At 38.0% G+C, this 19,934-nt stretch overlaps 1 protein-coding gene across 3 annotated transcripts in view; it reads left to right on the top strand.

Moving 5' to 3' along the window:
* The window catches only part of LOC137122946 (glypican-6-like), a 119,274-nt gene extending 99,340 nt beyond the window's left edge, over positions 1–19,934 (top strand). For 2 of the 3 annotated variants that reach the window (XM_067496205.1, XM_067496203.1), the window contains 4 exons: positions 9,201–9,331; positions 12,780–12,955; positions 14,330–14,458; positions 14,641–19,934. In XM_067496205.1, the coding sequence (XP_067352306.1) occupies positions 9,201–9,331; positions 12,780–12,955; positions 14,330–14,458; positions 14,641–14,747 (543 nt within the window). In that variant the 3' untranslated portion in view covers positions 14,748–19,934. Of the gene's footprint in view, positions 1–9,200; positions 9,332–12,779; positions 12,956–14,329 lie in introns of all 3 variants that reach the window. The other variant, XM_067496204.1, reaches the window with a different exon arrangement.

The following is a 19,934-nucleotide window of genomic DNA, read 5'->3' as shown; positions in this document are numbered from 1 at the left end:
ATGGCAGTTGAAGGAGACCTCGTGTGTAAGTTCCTGCAAACTGCTCCTCTGATACCTTCTTATCCTGCCAGAAACTCAGCCCTCTTAAAAGACTCCTACTGACCAGAGGTTTTTATTTCCCATGTCAGCCATTTCTCCAAACAACTCGACATCTGGCTGTGATAACTGCTCTTGTCTCTGTGAAACAAATAGGTCCATTACTGAAGCTCCTGCACTCTCTTGGTTCTTCCACAACACCACAACACTAGGGCTGGATTCCCTTCCCTTTCCCCTTGACCTCTGCAAATCTAACCACAAACCATATTTAATATTCTCAATGTAATGGCCGTAAAGTTGCAAGCTCCTGAGTTCTTAGATATTTCTCTGTGCAGATATTACCTTGACCCTCATGTTTGTCATAGCATGAGTCAATTAGAAAACCTTGAGCCTGTGAGTGCTGTGCTTAGCTCCAGAGCATCTACTTCACCCTAGCCATCAGCTCTGCTTATCAGTGACTGCACAGATGGAAACATTATATGCCAGTAGATAAAATCGATGTTCCGTCTCAGATACAAACAGCCTGTAGTTCCCTCTCTCATGAAAAAATCTCTTTATTATTCATTCTTCCCAAAGCGGGTGTTGTATGAGTCATTTTGACAAGACTGACAAGCTGATGGTGCGTACTTTGGTTGCAATTAATGTTTTCTTCTCAAACATAGTGAGTCATGGCAGATCACGTCTTTGTGAAATCGATTAAGATAGACTATTAATGATCTGTGTGTTCTTGGGCAGAGAACCCCTGTTGTTAACAAATGTAAGCAGGGGGCTAATTACAATGTTGAATCCCAACCCTTTACAGTGACAACCAGTGACAGAAAGTTACTTATAACACTGATTAGCAATTTATTGTTAAGCTTTTGTCTTGACATATCACAGGTATTTAACAGAAATGGAAAGAACATAACAATGACATGGTGGACTTGAGTTACTTTTTTTCAGATTTGCAATTCAGTCTGTGCGTTAAATAAGGTTAGATCACTGCTATGTTACTTGTAACTGAAGTAGGTGGGTATGACCTGTGAAAGTCTTAATTAAAGTACTGGACCTACATTGCTAGAGGGTGCCATACATGCCTCAATAAATTAACAGCCACTTCACATCACTTCCAAGACTCAGCAGTAAAGCCTTGGATGAATTCAATCACTAATTCAGGCACTACACAAAACAAAGTAGTGAACAGATTAGAACTCATAGGATAACTTAACTATTGAAACAGCAGATTTGGGGGAGATATTTTTGTTATGGCAAGGGTATTGGTGTTACTGTAGTTCCAGGGACAGACAAAGGATCCATATTAGTAGTTTTAAATGATTCCCAGCCTAAAGATGACATATTGCAATCATGTCATAAAGTCATATCCTCTCTAAATCATAGGCCTCTCCTGTCTTTGCTGTAGTTTAAACATCATCTCATTTTTTATAACTTTGAATTAGTGTCATTGTACCAAGACTTATGCTTTTCTGCTTGTCACGCCAACTTTAAAAAAATTACTTTAAGCAAATACGGTATTGTAAATTATTCCAATATATAAAACTAATTAAAAGCTATTATGTGTCTAAATTCTTAAAATGAATAATGACAAGGTTCCAACTGAGAAAAAAACTGCATTACTGTTCTCACTATCTTCTGCCATTTACCCTGTAGCTATTGTCATCATTATCTTTATTTAGAGGTTTCTGTAAGCAGTACATAGTCAGCTCAGGGATACTAGTGAGCAGAGGAGAAACCCTGAAGGTTCAGCTACATCTAACCCCGGGGCTGCAGCAGCAGAAGCACAGATGTGGTGAAAGCACTAACTATTCTAGCTGAAGTCAGACTTGATGCCTTGGGCATTCATGTAAAGATTTTTGTCTGGTTAGATTTTTGTCTTCACATTTCGCCCCCAGTGCACTGTTTGTATATACTATGTGCTTATGTGTATTTAAATTAAACTTTAGGCAAAACTCTTCAAACTGTTGGCATAGACTTTACATTATCTTATACAGATGGAAGACACAGGCATGGATACAGACATTCCCAAATAAGTGTATACATGTTTAAATATGAGTTATTCTTCCATTTTGACCTCTGTTCACCTAAAATATTCCTGTCTGCAAACATTCTTGTGAGAACAGACCATATCCATATGACAAAGAAGTAAAATCACCAAGCGCATTCTGATCTGACCCATATTATTTGTTAGTGCCAGGGTGCTGTGGGCAATCATGAATCAGAGCCACACCAGCATGTGTTAAACCTAACCAGCTTTGGTGTCTCCATGACGAGATTATCACATCAAATGTGAGGGCAGTCTCCTGCAGTGGCATCCTGTTGGTGCAGGCCCTTTCATGTCCTGTTAAGACCCGAGGCTTCACTGTATGCACTCTCCCAAATCCCCAGTGTAACTAGGACATGAGGATTGCGTGTTCACTTGTCTACTGATAAATGTGTGTGCTCGTGCTTTTGGCTATCGCTCGTGTCCACCTTTAAAATGAGTAACGAGAGTTCCAACTTTAACTAGAGGGTCAAGCATAAAACAAATGGCATGTTTTTAGCCATGGATTTCCAATAGAACTATGCATAGTGAAGATGGCTGGAAGCAACATACTGGATAGGCTTTAATCGGTTTACAGCATTTATAGCCAGGACATAAAAAAAGTAACTACTTTATTTGGAAACGTGGCATTAACAAAACATAAACTGAAAGTTGTACTAGTCAGTAGAAATACAAAATACAGAAAAAGGATTATAATTCTTAAGATGCTAATTTAGCAAATCAAGTGTAACTCTAAGAAATGGATACAGAGAGATGAATTCAATAACTAAAATATGTAAATCCCAAAAACTGAATCCAAATAATTTGTAAAATGAGTCTGAGACCAGGATACCAGGTAGATGCAGTAGTGGTTAGAGGCAGGAATGAGTGGTCCTTTGTAAATGTGCAAGTCTTTAATTGGATAACCAAGAGGTTGACCCCTCTATTTCCTAACTTTTAATTTAATTTTTAAATCTCAGTAAGGGATAATTTTCTGAGCAACAGCTGGCACATGCAGATGTGTAACGTTGTTAAATATTTAGCATAATGAGAAGTAGTTATATAAGTTGTCGTTTTCCATTGTAGCCCCCCTCAGGAATAGCACAGTTAATTTATACTGCATACGGTGTATACTCTATTCAGCTATGCCTTTATTGAATAAACCACAGGCTACTGTGGCCTAAAGCCAAGATAAGAAATGTTGCTGCTCACTGTGTTATTACCTCAGGCTTGGCAGAGCTGACGCGATAGCTCCTGCTCTTCTTCTACTGTCTCTCCCACAGCCTCACACACAAACTGACCACCAAGCATAAAGCATTTTATCCCTCTTTTTATAAAAAATATGTTACCCAGGTTCTGAAGCCAAATACCTTTACATATACTGCCCATTTAACACAGGTTTACAAGTCATTACCCCTCATTAGTAAGACTCCAATTTTTTATTCTTGCTTTTTAAAAATTTTGTAAGTTCAGCTTTGTTTTGAAGACAGATTCCGTCCGACCTGGCATGGGTCTTCAACAGCTGTGTGGAAAGATGCTTTGTCAGTCTTTAAAGATGAGTCTTCTCAGTTGCTTTGTTGAGGGAGTTTTGTTGTAGAGTTGTAAATATAGAGTTGTATTAGAGTCTAGGGAACTGGACCATGAAGAAAACCACCTCAGCCCCCATTAGGCAGAGAGGCCACTGCAGTCTACGTACTTGCTTTTAACGAACATTTGCATACACAAAATGATGACCTTGCTTAGCCTGCATTGGTTTAGACTGTTGTGTGTGGATGTTGTCAGAAATTAATGCTTTGCAAGATGCAATCACGCAAATGGCATGTGGGGCAGTATCAGTCTCGAACCTCTGCCCCCTCATGGCTAGCTTTTTGAATTCTCTAGACTTAGACAAAGTATGCAAGGAAGTGTGTGAACAATGATGCAGGGGATGTTATCATTGTCTACGCATATGCATGTGTAAATTGCATGTACTATCCAAGGCCTAAGGAGTCAACCCTTCAACCCTTTTTTGTAACAAACCAGGATAGAATACATAAACATAAGGAGAAATTGTTTATGCACATTGTAGTCAACATTCCGGACTTTATCTGCTGTCAATGATGCCCGTGATATGACTGATCAGGATGTAGGCAGTGCATTTAGCATTTAACAAGGAGAATGAGCTACTTTCATGCCTTGTTTATGCGCATGGATGAGAACTAGTGATATCATCGGCAACTGTATGCAACGCATTAAGTTGCCCCTCCCTTGAGAAGGGACCTAAGCAAGTTTTTGGGTTGATTTGTTTTAGAAACAAGGAAAAGACAGCGTGAGTACAGCATGCTTTCACTGCAGAAAAGTATTTAGGTAAAAAGTCTACTGAAGACACCAAAGATTTAAACAATTAATGAATTTACCACTGCTTGCCAAGTGCGTAAAATAGCCAGAGCATTTCTCTAAAGAACGTGCTGCTGTGCGATGGCCATGGTTAATGGTTGAAGTTGAAGGAAAGCAGCTACATTCTCTACAATTGTTTGGTAAGAATGAGACAGTCTGAAAGACGTTCAGTATGAATGTCTGACAGTGTCAACATTTGATGCTAAAGAAGGAGCAGATCTCTCTGTCTCTCTGTCTCTCTCTTGTGTTCTCCTTGCTTCTGAAGCTCTTTCTGTGACAAATGCAGCACTAAGGCTGAACATGGTATGAGCTTCAATACGAAGTCCCTCCACACTCAGACTGCAGGGGACTACCTTGGCCAGGTCATTCTGACAGTTTTCTTCTTTAAAACCTTTCACAGTGACTTTGAGATCATTGACGTGGTGGAAAATACTTGATAGTGTCTCGAGACTGGGACCTATCTTTTCATTTTCAGTTTACAGATTCATCTTCCTCTCCAGTACACTCCCACCTCCACTTTTTATGGGGGGCACCATGCATTTACTGTTGTAGTTTAGGCTGGTCCCACACCTATGATGCTGGGCCACAGCTGATCCAGAGAAATGTAAATTGCTTTTCTCTGACAAAAGTGTTCTATTTGGCAGACTGTTTATGTTCAGTAGCCCACCTATCCACCTATCCACTCCTGAATCTTTATTAGTTTGCTCAATCTGGTTTCTTAAATGTTCAGGCAAAGCCTTACCATGAGGAGAGCTATGTGACATTAGATAACACCCGGGGCAAAAAGGAAATTTGGTGTTTGCAGGCTATCGGTATTGCAGTTAGTCTTCAGTTGAAACCACAGGTGCAGTCATTTTTGCAGTGATCACCGACGATGGATCAGGCCACATATTTCCTGGAATTATAGACCCTTTGTTTTGAAAATTACAAAATATCTTGTGTTTGTACTCTTTGTAGTGCAAACATTAATTTATGCACTACTTTCTACTTTATTGTTTATGTCATCAAACAGAGAGCTTGTATGGAAAGTAACAAAGACGGGTTTAAAAAGGAGTATTTGCAATTCACTAACTGAACTAACTTCATTATTTAAATTCATTTCGAATTAAACAGCACTGGTACAGTACAACTAAACAGTGCCCTTAAGCTCCAGGGGTTATAAATTGTGTGCAGTAAATTTAGGTAAGTCTTTTCTATGTACTGTATATTCTAATACAAATGATTGATGATTTACAAATGTATTATAAAAAGGAACTTTGACCTCTGTTCTGAACACAGCTACCTGTCTGACTCCTGACTTGTGATTTTCAGCAGAAAAACTTTGCACAATACTTTAACACAATAGTTAGTACTGGTGAAAAATGTGTGAAACCCGATCTGCTAACAGAATGTGTAAATGAACACACTGATTAATACCTGTTACCTAAAATATGCAGTACAACTGGAAAAGCATATAAAATATTTTGAATTAAAATAGGGACTCTAGCTTAATTGATCTTATGTAATTAAAAACAAACTTGTTAGACTAAAAACACTATGCAATAAACTTACACCTGCATGAACAAGATTATAAAAATAACTGAATGCCACAGCTTTGCCACAGAATGCCATTGGTGCATTTTCTTTTGTGTCCATTACCAAGAACAGGCCTGAAGTTACAGAAGTTACATTAACTCATGTCACTCACGCCACACTTGTTAACTAATTGAGTTGGAATAAGCAGTGGGAAGCGTGTGATTTCTCATGTTTGTTTACTGTTTCTGGAAATGTAATTTTGTTTCTGCTCAGTTACTACCACAGCCCTGTGCCAAGGGCTAAATTCTGAATAAACTCTAATAACCTCTGCTAAGACTGTGTGGTTCAAAGACTTCAGCCATGGCAGGTCTTCCTAATTTAACAATCATTAGGAATAACATGTGGCTTTGTCTCTGAGGTTGAAATCAAATACTCTATGTAGATGTCTGTGTACTTTGAAAACTCAGTTGAAATGTTACTAAGAAAAGATTAGGAATAGACGCTTTGGGCTTTGCATTCATTCTTATAGTTTGAAACATATGGGTATACACAATATGAGACAGATATTTTGCAGTCTGTGTTTTCCAGAGCCTTGAATTCAGCAGTTGAAATTGGTTTAAGTCCAAAACAATTTACCGAAAAAAATGCAGCACTGTTGAAAGCAATAGAATTTCACATAGACGGTCGTGACCCATCAACAATGTTTCTCTTGCCAAAATATATTTTAAAACGCACACACATTCAAAATGAATATATCACCTGTCTAATAGTGGGCTGTGTGTTTGTGTGTGTGGCTTCACTTTTTTTTTAATAGTGCGGGGTATACTTCTATGGAATTGTGCTTTGTTTTGACTTTTTATCAATTGCTTTCTTATTCTCACTTACTGTATGCTTTTTTGTGCTGTAGCTGCACTCATTTTCCTCACTGAATTTGTCAGCCCCGCTCTTGGGCAAGAGGTGGGTTCCACCTTGGACAGGTCGCCAGTCTTTGTCAGGGCCAACACAGAGAGACATACACAGATAGACAACTAAAATGCATATCTTTTGACTGTGGGAGGAAATCAGAGTACTCAGAGGAAACCCAAGTGTTCATATGATGTAGGTGTTAGTGACTTTGCTGCACACTACATTGGTTTTACTGTATATTTTTGTTGAAAATGACAATTCCCTGCAAAGTCTTGTTGTTCAATTGATTTTACATTTATTGTGCTGCTAGCCTGATGTGTTGATTTTAGCTGCTTCAATTTTGTGGCTCTCTTCTCTTACTCTCACAACAGTTTGATTCCTGGTGGTCATGTTTAGTATACAGTGGCATTTCATCACTCTTCATAATGACAAGCTGTGTGAAAATCATCCAAACTGGTCTTGTGTTTTTCAGTTAAAATGATCTGTATATATAAAGTACATCGTCAGTCTACTCATCCTTAGATGCATGTTGTCACCATTGTACATCTTCTGAAACTTATGGAAACAAGCTTGTAAATGAATTAAGGTTAATAATAGCAATGTGTCAGATCAGGTTACACTAACATTTTGTCAGGGGTTGGGTCAAAAAGAAGTGTACCGTATTTCCTGAGTATTGAACTGTTGCTTTAAGTTTTATAATCCAGGAAACTATCTTAACTTTTTAGTTGAACTGGTGCTGTGTATATGTATCATCTTACTCTCCTGTGACAGAAGCTTAGCATTGTACTTGCACACAGGATTCTGTTTAATGAACACAGGTAACTGTTACAAATGTTTTATTTAACATATGCCAGGGTCAGAGTAATTTAGTAATTTTTTTCTGACATGTTCTTGACATACTAACAGCAAAACTATTTTTTTTTATGTTACTAGAGGGAAAGAAGAGAAGAGTCTCATTCAAAGCTTGGTTTTTTGATTTTTTTTTTACCCTTATTTGCTGGTCACCAGGTCAATCTTCGTGCTGAGTCCAGATGGAATCAGTCAGGGGTGACCACTCATGCCAGATATAAAATTCAAAACCCCAAGCCTGTCTTGTATGAATCAGAGATGAGCACAATATGGATGGAGGTGGACAAGAAGCACACCGAGGAAGAAGAATTCTAGGCAGCTCAACAGTACCCCTCTCCTAATGGAATAAAAGAACAGAAGGGGTTTTGCAACTCCACACACTTTTACTGCCATATGAATGTTTAACATGTGTCACACTCATATATAGAAATGAATCTATTGGAGTCTGTGGTACTCGTGTTAGGTTAATAATTTGATTGTTTTTAGAAGAGGTATTGTTGCATATTTTAATACGCTATCAATAATGAAATCTTAACTACAACAAATGGTAAGACGGGTTTTTGGAGTTTTCTTTGGAAGTTTAGAAACAGAAAGTGGATGATTCAGTGGAACTACATAGGCTGTGTGTTATTGTTATCAATGGCAATCCTAGAGTCTGTCCCTAGGCAAAAATGTGTTCAATGTAAAACCACTCTGCTTAAGATATGGAAGTTACAATAAAATATACAGCACACTGCAAAATAAATTACAGTAATACATCAGTGATTTACAGTACACTTTTACAAATTTCTTTGAATCTAAATTCCATAACTTAGGACTCATAGCTCAACATTTGAACAGAGATTTCATCATTTACCACTAAAGTATTGTCCAAGTTAGCTGATTATTTGCAGGCTGCTAGCTAAGCTCACAAATTGACTTCTGGTGACTCCAGGAAAGATGGACACATCAAAATAAACAAAAGAAACAATGTGAAACCAGAGGAAATTCTGTTATTCAAATGTCTCTTCACCACAATTATAGCCACATAACAACATTAAGCTAAAGCTATTCGGTTTATTATATTTATTATTTTCTCCACTGCTCCACTTACAACTATCTAGCTTTTTCTCCTGTTCTTCATGTTTTGCTCCGACAATAACTCCTCTTCATTTCCATCAGCTGGTTCTCCTTGCTTCATTTGTTTACACTGAATCATACGCTACTTGCAATGTAGTGATAGTCGAGGTCTGCGACTGGTAGTGTCACTGTAAACTTTGCAGACAGTCAATGCTGTACATAGTTTAACCTTTGTCACCCCACGGGGGCCCCCCTGCTGGCCTGGGGCCCCAAGCAGCTGCTCGCCTTGCCTGCTGGCACAGAGCACCTCTGATTATTATTATCCACAGCCACTTGACAGTAGATTTATTTCTCACCTTCAGTCACTCAGACTTTATAAAATACAAACGATACAATATTCTCTACCTAACATATATCTGTCCTCTGTTTTGGCCCATGGCAGGTGAATGACATCAAAGGGAAGTTGAAGGAGTCCAAAAGGTTCTGGTCCAACCTGCCCAATGACATCTGTGCCAAGGGCAAGCTCACAGAGTCTGATGAGGAACAGTGCTGGAACAGCCACACTAAGGGCAGGTGAGGACTTCTGCAGCTCTTTATAACCACAGCAAAGTCACTCTGCTTTCCGGTTATCACATTTTGCCTGCCAGGGATTAAAATAACCACACAGTGTTCCCAGATTAACACTCTCTCTGTAAGTACAATGGTTAGTGCTTATATGGAGAACTTCTATATAAGCTCTGCGTCTCTAATACCCGGAGGACTGAGGAGTGTCCAATACCTCTTATCACCATTGCACTGTGTAGAGGATCACCAAGCTATACAGTAGATTGGACAATGAGTTGTTTTGTCTGACAGAAAATCAGAGACACTGGCATAAAAAAATTATCACCCCAACACTTTGGCCCCCTCAAAATAACTAAATCACCAGATGGTTCAATAAAAGACATGTTAATTCTCTTGCTTATCATTATCCCTTATCCCTTGCCAATATCATTTTTAAGGATCACTCTAAATTTGGTAGCTAATGAATTGCCCAGAGACAATAAAACGTCAGTAACAGACAGGCTATGTTAGGAGCATGTTATGAAATCATCAAATTTGCCTGTGCTTAAAAACAAACTGTGCAACTTAGTTTGCATAAAATGTATTAAATAAAACGACCAATTCTGAAACCTCCACACACACGAACTACAAGTCTAAAATATAATCAAGACTGCAATTACTGCAGCAGCTATCTTTCTTCTTGCCTTTTTTATGTAGTCTTGCTTTTGCAATATGTTTTCATTGAACAGCAGTTAAATTGTTTTTGATTTATTAAGGTGATGAATTTAGTCATTTGTGGGCCCTAGGCATTTTGAGGGTTCTCTGTAGTAAAGTGAAACCACCACCCAACATGAAATAGACTATTAAATCTGACATGCATAGTGCACGTTTTGTTTGATTTAAGCGTCTGTCATTACAGAGAATAGCTCTTAAAATTATATCTAATTTTCCTTTGTCTGCTTTGTGAGTTCCCAGCCTGTTGCCCAAGAAATAATTCACAATACTAGAGATTATCTGTGTAGTACATGGTTATATTTGGTGAATTCTGTATTTGAGAGTTAGAGAGGTTTAATGAAGTGATTTTATTTACAACTATTGGGTATATGACATGGACATTCGATGTTTACTTACTATCTATGTTAATTATCAATTTAGTGTCCATTTTATCAGGGTTAGGGATATCATAGAAAATAAACATACAGTTGTACGTAATGAATTTCAAGATTTATTTTATTATCATTATTCATTTATTTTAACAATTGTTTTTGGGAAATTGCTTCTAATACAGAATTCTTGTTCATTCGCGTGACCTGGTAGTTTAAAATCTATTTTTTTCTTTTTTTTAAAGCACTGAGTTAGGTTGAAACATGAGCTTTTGGAATACAGAACTCTAAATGTGCTCCTCCTTTGCAAGTTTTCTTGCTTGTTTAAGTTTTCTTATGCAGTTGAGCAAATGTCCCAGCTGTTTGAACACGGCAGCTGCAGCTTATAAGACATATCTGTATGGTGTTGTGGAGAACACAAGGATGTCAAAACACTTCTTTAAGAGAAAGATATGGACACAATGGCTGTACAACAACTGGATCAGCTCTCTAACTTCTGTAATTGTATTGCTTTGGTGGCAGACAAACATTGCCACACAACCAAGGTAAAAACAAAACATCTTCACCACTTTGACAACATACAAAATATGCTGCATTTAAAATTTTCCAATTTTCCTCACGCTCGAGAAGCATAAAGACCAATGTTTTATTCATTTGCAGCTATTTTGGTTTAAATGTGAGGTGCATGTCTTCATTTGCTTGTTTTGACAATTTGCATGTGTTTTCTGAATCTGCGACGTGTTGAGCTCGGCATCATACAGTAGATTTTCAGCGATTCAGTGTCACCAACGCTGCTTGATGGCTTCATTTAAATGATTTGTAGTGCTTTAGTGACTCTACTGCTTTTTACATCTCACAGTGTGAAATCAGCATGGATTTTAACGTGATTTTGTTTATATTATAAATATAATCTTGAAAAAGCTTGATGTTCACATTGTCCAACTCTTGCTCACGGATGCTGAACTCAGTTGACTCTGAAAAGGTTCCTATCTAATGGAATTCTATTGTATGAGATTATGACTACTGGGGGTCTAAAGTTCAGTTGAAACCAATATGAGATATGAGTTTGACTTAGACAAGAGCAGTTAGCGTCTTCCAGAGTTCCAGAGTCTTTTTTGTCCAAATTCTATCTTTATATTTCCTGGGCTGCAGTAAAGGACCGTAATGCAAAAAAGCCAATATCCTCAAAAAGTCTAAAGATACTAATTTTATCTGGCTAATGTAGACAGCTGCAGCCTCATGATTGCAGGATATCAGGTTTGTTTAAACTTTGAGATCTGTGAATTTTGTCCGGCACCTCCAAAATTTATAAAAAGAATAAAGACAGGGTGTGCTTCTGTATAGAAGCTTTGTATTGGTAGAACAAATTTGTAATTTTAATAAAAAAAAATAAATTTCTACACAATTTATACTCATACGAACAATTGAGGCTGTTTGAATAACACATTGTCTACAGATGCAAAGCCGAAAACATGTCTATCCAATCAGAGGGCAGATGGTCACTTTCCCATCACAGGTTCTAAAAGCTGTTTATTTGACAACAGACGACTGGCTCTTCCACTCCATGCTGCAGCTGGGATTAGTTAATACTACTGTAAATAATATATATTTTTAAAATGTATGTGTTATTTATGCCACTTGCATTGAATTGGCTGTGTAGGATTCCAGGATGGCTGCTTTATCTGGTAGAATGTATTATCAATATACAGCACCAGGTTACTGTTGTGACAAAACCAATTCTGCCTGCTAAGATAGCAAAGTGTCTTAGTGTGTGTTAGTATCCCTGTGAACTTGATGTTCTCACCGGATGGTGTTTGTGCCACCCCTGAAAAACACAAGAAAGCTGCAGCACGGTGAAGTAGACAGTCTCAACCTACTACACTTTTCAGGACCTGCAAAAGGACCATCTGCTCTCTGCCTAGCATTATGTAATCAGATTCATACTTGTAACCTCATCGTCACACACGCTTTGGGACATTTGAGCACTGAGTTGTACATGTAGTTTTCTGCTTTGTATCTGTAGACATAATAGTATTCATACAGCCTCAGCTGTTTACATGAATACAAATCATTTTTACAAATGCACAAACATTTTTAATGTGAGTACACATCCTTTTGAAACAATAAAATGTATGTGGCTCTTTTATGACCTTTATAGACCTCTCTGTGGCCATAGAAAAAAGAAAAAAATACAGCTCTTCTTTCAATGTATTTTCCTGCGAGTACTGTTTCTTGAAAAAATCTTGACCTGTCCTTTCACAGGAACTACGGACTTGTCTTATGTCATCCTCAAGCTTTGTAGTAAATCTAGAAAATAACATAATTGTGCTGCAGGTACTATTATAATATTGTTTTCTTGGTGTGTGATATTCCAGATATTTCCCTGAAGTGGTGAAGCAGGGTCTAACCAACCAGGTGAACAACCCAGAAGTGGATGTGGATATCACCAGGCCTGACACATTGATTCGGCAGCAGATTATGGCCCTGCGTGTCATGACCAACAAGCTAAAGAACGCCTATAATGGAAATGACATCTACTTTCAGGACTCCAGTAAGTTCTCTAAACTGTCACTGATTTGAAAGTACAGGTAAAGGTAAAGTTTCCCTGTTGATTTTGAGATGAACCCTTCTACACACATGCACTGACACAATAAACCACCACAGAAATTGGAAAATGTTATTTTTAAAATAAGATCTCATGCAGCGATTCAAAAAAACTACACAGGATGAATGAATGATGCACTGAGGCGAGACTGACATTATTAGGAGAATAAATAGCTGTAAGTATGGTGACACATACAATGATAGACGGCCAATCCTATGTTTAGGAAAATGTACATCGCAACTGCTGCCATGTCAGAAACTATTCTTTCTTTCTGATGCTGTGGATCCCCTTGAGCTGACTAGATGGAAGGTTCTCTGAGCTGGAAATAAAACGTGTGGCTGCATGACTGCTGCCACCAAAATTTGTTTCTCAACTCCATTTTATTTTCCATCATATTTGTTTTTCTGTATTGAGCTGCATCTTATTCAACATCAGATCAAATGGTGAACAGCAAGGACTGTTGCAGAGGTTCAAATCTCACAGAAGCATACAAAATAAGAAAAGCACTATGCTATGCTACTGTACTTTGTTAGTGGAAAGTCGTAAAACATCCAGATCAACTTTTGGCACACACTACTATTGATAACCACCATCTTTGGCCATTTTCTGTCACAATAAGCACATTTTTTTGCTATGTGAAATTAATTAATTATTGTGAAATGCTGCATAAAGTGCCTGAGCAAATGAAGGTTGGGCAGGTTTTGTACTTTGGAGTCTGCAGTGAATATTGCCCAGTAATAAACTGTTTTGACATTGTCACTGAACAAACAGTGTTAGCTCACCTGCACCATCAACTTTTATTTTAATCTTCTCTGCTAAATTATAAACTTGATAATACAAATACAGTTCTCAAATAATCTGTAATTATGTTAGCGACAGTGCTAGCTCAGGACTTACAGCTCTTTACTTCCTTGTTAAAGCTCTTTAAAAGAATGCATATATACTCTGAAACAATAATGATGTGATACTTAGTTAAGTTGTAGATGTTTAGCCATTAATCTTACAAACATGCTTGGCCTAGTTTTGTAATAAACTTGAATAGAGGATAAACGAGCAACATAGTAAATTTACTCCTCACAGTCAGAATAAGGTCCAAACCTAATAGCATTATGAAACTGATGCATTCACTCTGAGTGTATTTGAATGGTTAATGTCCTTTGCTTAGTCCAGACAACTCTGTGGTCAGTGGCTGCAAATATTTCCACTGAACACGGACTTATTTAGATTAGCAAAGCAAGTAACCAAATTCTTAACTAATAGCTGCTTGTGATGTTATCATTGATTATGTACATCTTAATTTGTGTGATTTCTTTGCTGTAGGTGACGAGGGCAGTAGTTCTGGCAGTGGCAGCGGCTGCTCTGATGGATGCACAACAGAGTTTGTTTTTGTTGGAACAGAGGCTCCTGTGATTGGAGCGGACAGGAGCGACGAACGCGCAGCAGCCGCAGGCAAGTCGCTTTCCCGTGGACCTTCCCTACTGTTGGTGATGGTTGCCATTACGCTCCCACACTGGGCGATCCAGACTCAATGGAGATAATACACGGGTGTGGCCTAGTCACTGACATTTATGCTGGCACATACAGTATGTTTAACAGAAAGTTCTACTTCTGTTCCCTCACTGGAAATGTAGAACCTCCTGGAAACCTGTTGAGAATGGCCTACTGTAAGGTAGGACTGGAAGTGAGTGCAGTGCTGCATCCTGCTCGTCCCCCAAAGAATGCTCGGTGCCATCACTGAACCAGCTTTCACATCTCTGAAAACAAGAAAATGTGGTGTTTTTAAAGTTTCTCTTCTGAAATGCTAAACCATCTTGAGATGGTTTTTCCAGTGCTTTTTTTCTTTGTATGATGAAGTTGCAAAGACAAAACCCAGTTTATCCTATTAGTCTTCTTCCCCCCTCACACAAAAGTCTTAATGTGTGCATGCGTGGAAATGATGTTAAGTGACAAAATGTTCTTTTACATTTCTTTATGCAGGGGACACTGTTTTGGATTGGTTGGTACTGGATTGTGCAGTGCTAGCTGGGTTCCCTTTTGGTCATATCAGTGCGGCTTCAGGAAACTGCAGTTCTTACAGCCACTTTATTGTTGTATTTGATTAGCTCTAAGAAAGAGAACTACTTTGCACAGATTATTTTTGTTGGCTGCATAAGTTTATAAAGCTACAGAAAACATTCATCCCATAGAAAAAGATTTATATTTTCAGATCATTTAACTAATTGTATTGTACCTATTAATAGTTACAGTATATATTGTACTGTAATATAATTATTACTGGTTTAGTTAATGGCTAATTTTTTTATGAATTTATTTGTTTTTACAAATTATTCAATCACAGTAAAATAAAAGTAAATTTTGCAACATTGCTAAGCCATTAGACTACAATTGCCTGCTCACAATGTTTAGTTACCCAATTTACTTCTTTCTGTTTGGGTACTTAACATGCACTTAAACATCTTTTTATTTCTCAGAGGACTCAGAGTATATTAGGTATATAACTATGGAAATAAATGTCCATTTATTTTGTTTAATTTACGATTATGACTTATTTTGTAACTTGTTTATACTACATAGCTACATGAGAGAAAGGTCAAGTTAAGTAACCCTAGTTCTGTGAGCTGACAGCCCAGTGACAAGCTCTGCGGGTTCACACCTAACATCTTCTGATGCACCACAATGAAATTTGCATGTAGTGAGAACAGACCCCCCACCACTACAGGCCACAGGTTGTGTAAGTAGTCATGTGTTTTTAGAGGACATGTAAAAATTCTGCAACTGAAAAAAGAGCACAGTGCCAAGGTTGGAGGGCTCTGACTATAGAACTAGTGTTACTATTCATAACCTTCATTCTATCTCCTACGGGCTTTGACCTCTAATAGGCTCTGGAGGCCCAGGGAGCAAAGCCAATAGCTTGCACTCCACCAACACAATACAATGGCCATGACATCAGGTCATACAGAAAAGACAAATTGGAGAAATGTTGCAGGCATACTGGTGAAACAAATAGGGGTAAAGCTTTGTTGTTATATAACAGAGGGCCTTTGAGTCAGCCACCCTCACACTGGAGTGTGTCTGAAGCGTCCAGACCCATCTGATCATAAGCACCTCAAATGGTTTAACATGGCCAATAAGCAAGTTGCTTGTGTCAGCAGAGGTGTGACACTCTGCACTTCATGTAGCATTTTAAACCAAGCTTGGGACATAAGTTCTCCTTCTGTTTCCAGCATAAGAGGGAAGAAAAAGCATCAGACTGCACCCTCCAAGATCCAAACGAACAAAAAAAGTGATGCTCTATTTCCACACAAATGACAGGTGTAGGTGTACACTGTTGCTTACATAATTTTTTGAAATCACCAAACAACTAGAGCTGACTGATATCGGCTATGCCAGAGTTTGTGCCAGCATCAGGGGTGCCATCCTAACCCAGACAGAACCATAAAGAACTCCCTTCTCCGTTTGTTAATGCGACTCACAAGAGAGCAAAGACCCAAAGCACCACAGGAATCTCACTGCAGAACAGTTGACCTCTGTCACCGCACTACCCACAGAAACCACTACAGAAGAAGGTGACAGTCGCCCGCCAAAATCAACATGATATAATTAAATCACTGATGTAAACCTTAATGGTAGAATGTGACAGGACTGAATAAAAGCTGAAGCGAGAGGAAAGGAGACACTGAACTGATCGCATCCATCTGTTTAATGCACATTTTCAACCTTGGCTGAGGAGAAAAGTTAGTGTATAGATAAAGATTTTATGTGAAAGTGCAGAGAAAACAGAGCACGTGAAGACACGAGCAGCAGCAGTGTGGACCAATGAAGCACCTTTCTGAAATGGCCATATTTCATTGACCCTTTTAATATTGTTTTTTAACTTTTGATGATCGACTCAGTTTTGTTTTTTGTTTTAAATCATATCTCTGTGCCCTCTTCTGCAATGGGTCAACAGCACAGGGCTTGATATTTAGCACCAACAAGCACGTTTGTATCAGTGCACCCAACTTCATTCACTTAACATACGTTTTCGTATGTTGATTTTTTGCAACTTAATTTTAAATTTACATTAAATCCAGATGAAAACTTGAGATAAGTAGGTATAAAGAGAGATAAATAAGTATACAAATAATATATATATATAAATCAAAATATATATCTGGGCCTGTCTCTTCAGATTTGCAGAAGAAGTGCATGCAGATGGGCCTGTTGAGCTCCTTACAGGTCAAAAGCTGTATGAGATAGAGACATAAGTGCTGCATATTGTTTATGCAGAAGTTACGGTACACATGACTTACACCCTATAGCACTTTTCTCTTGCATATACATTAAGGAACTGCTCATGTGTCCTCTGCCAGATGGTATCTTGGTATCAGAAAGTCCACCACCCAACTGTGCTAACGAAATATAAAAGATGAGGATCCTGATCTGGAATAACCAGTGAGCCGGCAAGATGAGACAGATGGGAGGTAGTTGGACAGGATGGACATCCATCAGTAACTTTTTAATGCGCTGAATATTAAATAAAATACCTTCAAAGTTACTAGCTGTCACGATTCCTGGATAGCAGATAATTGCATTCAAGGAGAACTTGTATGAAAATTATAGCCTATTGAGTTGGGCTGTTGGATTGAAGCTCGGGCAGATAATTATAGCTTCACATGTTTACATTTCTTAGAGAATACACAGTGGCTAGAGAAAGTATTCATTCAGTACCCTTCACTTTAACATACTGTCTTGTGTTGTGGATTAAATTTTAAATTGCTAAATTTGCCATTTCTGTCTGTCAATCGCCTCTCAATAACCAACAAAGGCAGAGTGCTGAAATGTTTGCATATCTATTAAATATTAGACATCTCATTTACAAAGGTATTCAAAGCCTTAGTTGTTGCAGTCTACATAATTATTTTTCTCGGAGATGTGTCTAGAACTTAATTGGAGTCGGTCCCTCAGGCCTTTATGGTGGCTAGACTGAATCCATCCTTAACTAAAAGTCATATGACAGGCTGCTTAGAGTTTGTCAAATGCCAATTAAAGGAATCAGAAGGAGAAAAAAGGTTTGATATTACAAAATTAAACTCTTTGATTAGAAATTGCAGCACTGTTTCTCCTGATTCTTTTTAGCAGCAGGGTCAGAAAACACACTTAGAAGAAAACCTGCTCTAGACGATCATGACACCTGAAACTGGGATGACTTGTAAACTTTCCCGCGAGACAATAACCTGCAGCACACAGCCGAGACAACACAAGTATGTGGCTGTCTTTGAATGTCCCAGAAAAAGCATATTTAAACCCCACGGAACATCTATGGAGAGACATGAAGATGACAGTTCCCAAGTGTGTGCCAAGTTGGACAAAGCCAACAAAATTGAAAGTTGTAATTGTTGCGAAATGGGCTTCTACAAGGTAATAAATTAAAAGTCTAAATACCTTTGAAAATGAGAAATTTTAGTTTTTATTTTTTTAATACATTTGGCAAACCAATATAAAAACATGATTTAATTTTGTCATTATGTGCACAATGTCTTTTTCAAAGTGAAGAGGTGTGACTATTTTCTGAGGTGACTGACTACAGACATTCAAATAATCTGTGTTTTAGTGACTTTAGAGCATAAATTAGCCACATATACAGTATGTAACAAGGGGAAATGGATTAGATGTGCAAGTTAGTGTGTTATATATCACTGCAGTCAAACACAGCCATAAATTCAGCTTTGAAGTACTAAAAATCATTGTGGAGGCAGGTATTTCTAAATCAGGGCTGGAAGTGAGGCAGAACAATTGGTAAAGTGTGTGTTCGATAATAAGGCAGGAAGTTAGCTGTGTGGCTTCAGACACTGACATTGTTTAAGCTTTGGCACGGCTGCCTCCTCAGTGAGGCTTAACAACTGTGTTTGTGAAAGTGTAAAAACCCAGTAACCATCTGCAGCCATACAATGGTTAAGTGCACCCACAAGAGCCTCTACAAGAAATGTGATTGCAACAAGGCTTTTGGAGGATGGAGCAGGGCTTCAGTGGCGTTTCTGAAATATAGTATAGAAAGTGAATCGTGAAAAGAGGCGTTTCAGAAGTTGGTTGAATTGGTACAAACAGCCGTCTCTCATTATGATGAGACGCAGTCTTGCCATTTTCCATGGCCTTGTGTATGCTTCTCTTCCATCCTGACAATCTGTTACCCTGTTTGAACATTCAGTATCACTGTCTGAAATGTCACCGTGCTTAACTTAATTTGTCTGTGAGCCTTTTTCTGTTTTGTTTCATTCATTGTCCCTGGCATTTCAAAACAAGAAAAGTCCAATTGCAGCTGGTTGAGTTTGTTTTTACAGAATGTTTAGTACAGAATGTGTTATGCATCTCCATTTTGGTGTTAATCATTTGTTGCACTTTTGCTAAAACATGCTGTGAGTGTGGTGCTGTTGTGATTTGCTAAATCAGATAACTAAGGAGCACATTAAGGTTTTTAGAGCTGTCGGTGCACGCTGTTTAAAGTGATTTGGGGGAACAGAAGTTGATGGTTATATAAAGCAGACATGCCTTACCATTTTTTAAAGGACTAAATGGATTGCTTATTTGGCTTTTGTTACACATCCTTGTATACAGAAAATAATACAAAGGTAATAATAAAAATTTTATTAAAAAAGTCTGTTCGTTGTAGTTTCTTCAGTAAAGAGAATGTATGAGGATGATGAACTAATAATTAACTATTGCATATTTTTGTAACTTATTTAACACCAAGCACCGTCTGGTCCAGTTCAAACCTCTGACCCTGTAACGTCAAAGTTAATTGTCATATTTTTTCAGATGTGTCATCTCTATATGATAAATGTTGTTCAGCTAATTCCAACCTTGTACTGTACACATTTATGCACAACGCTTCTAATTAGAAATCTGCTAATTTATGAATAAAATTGGTCAGCAGTTTGAATCACAA

Source organism: Channa argus, chromosome 2 (genome assembly GCF_033026475.1).
Source record: "Channa argus isolate prfri chromosome 2, Channa argus male v1.0, whole genome shotgun sequence".
Lineage (NCBI taxonomy): Eukaryota > Metazoa > Chordata > Actinopteri > Anabantiformes > Channidae > Channa > Channa argus.
This window is presented reverse-complemented; position numbering and strand designations above follow the sequence as displayed.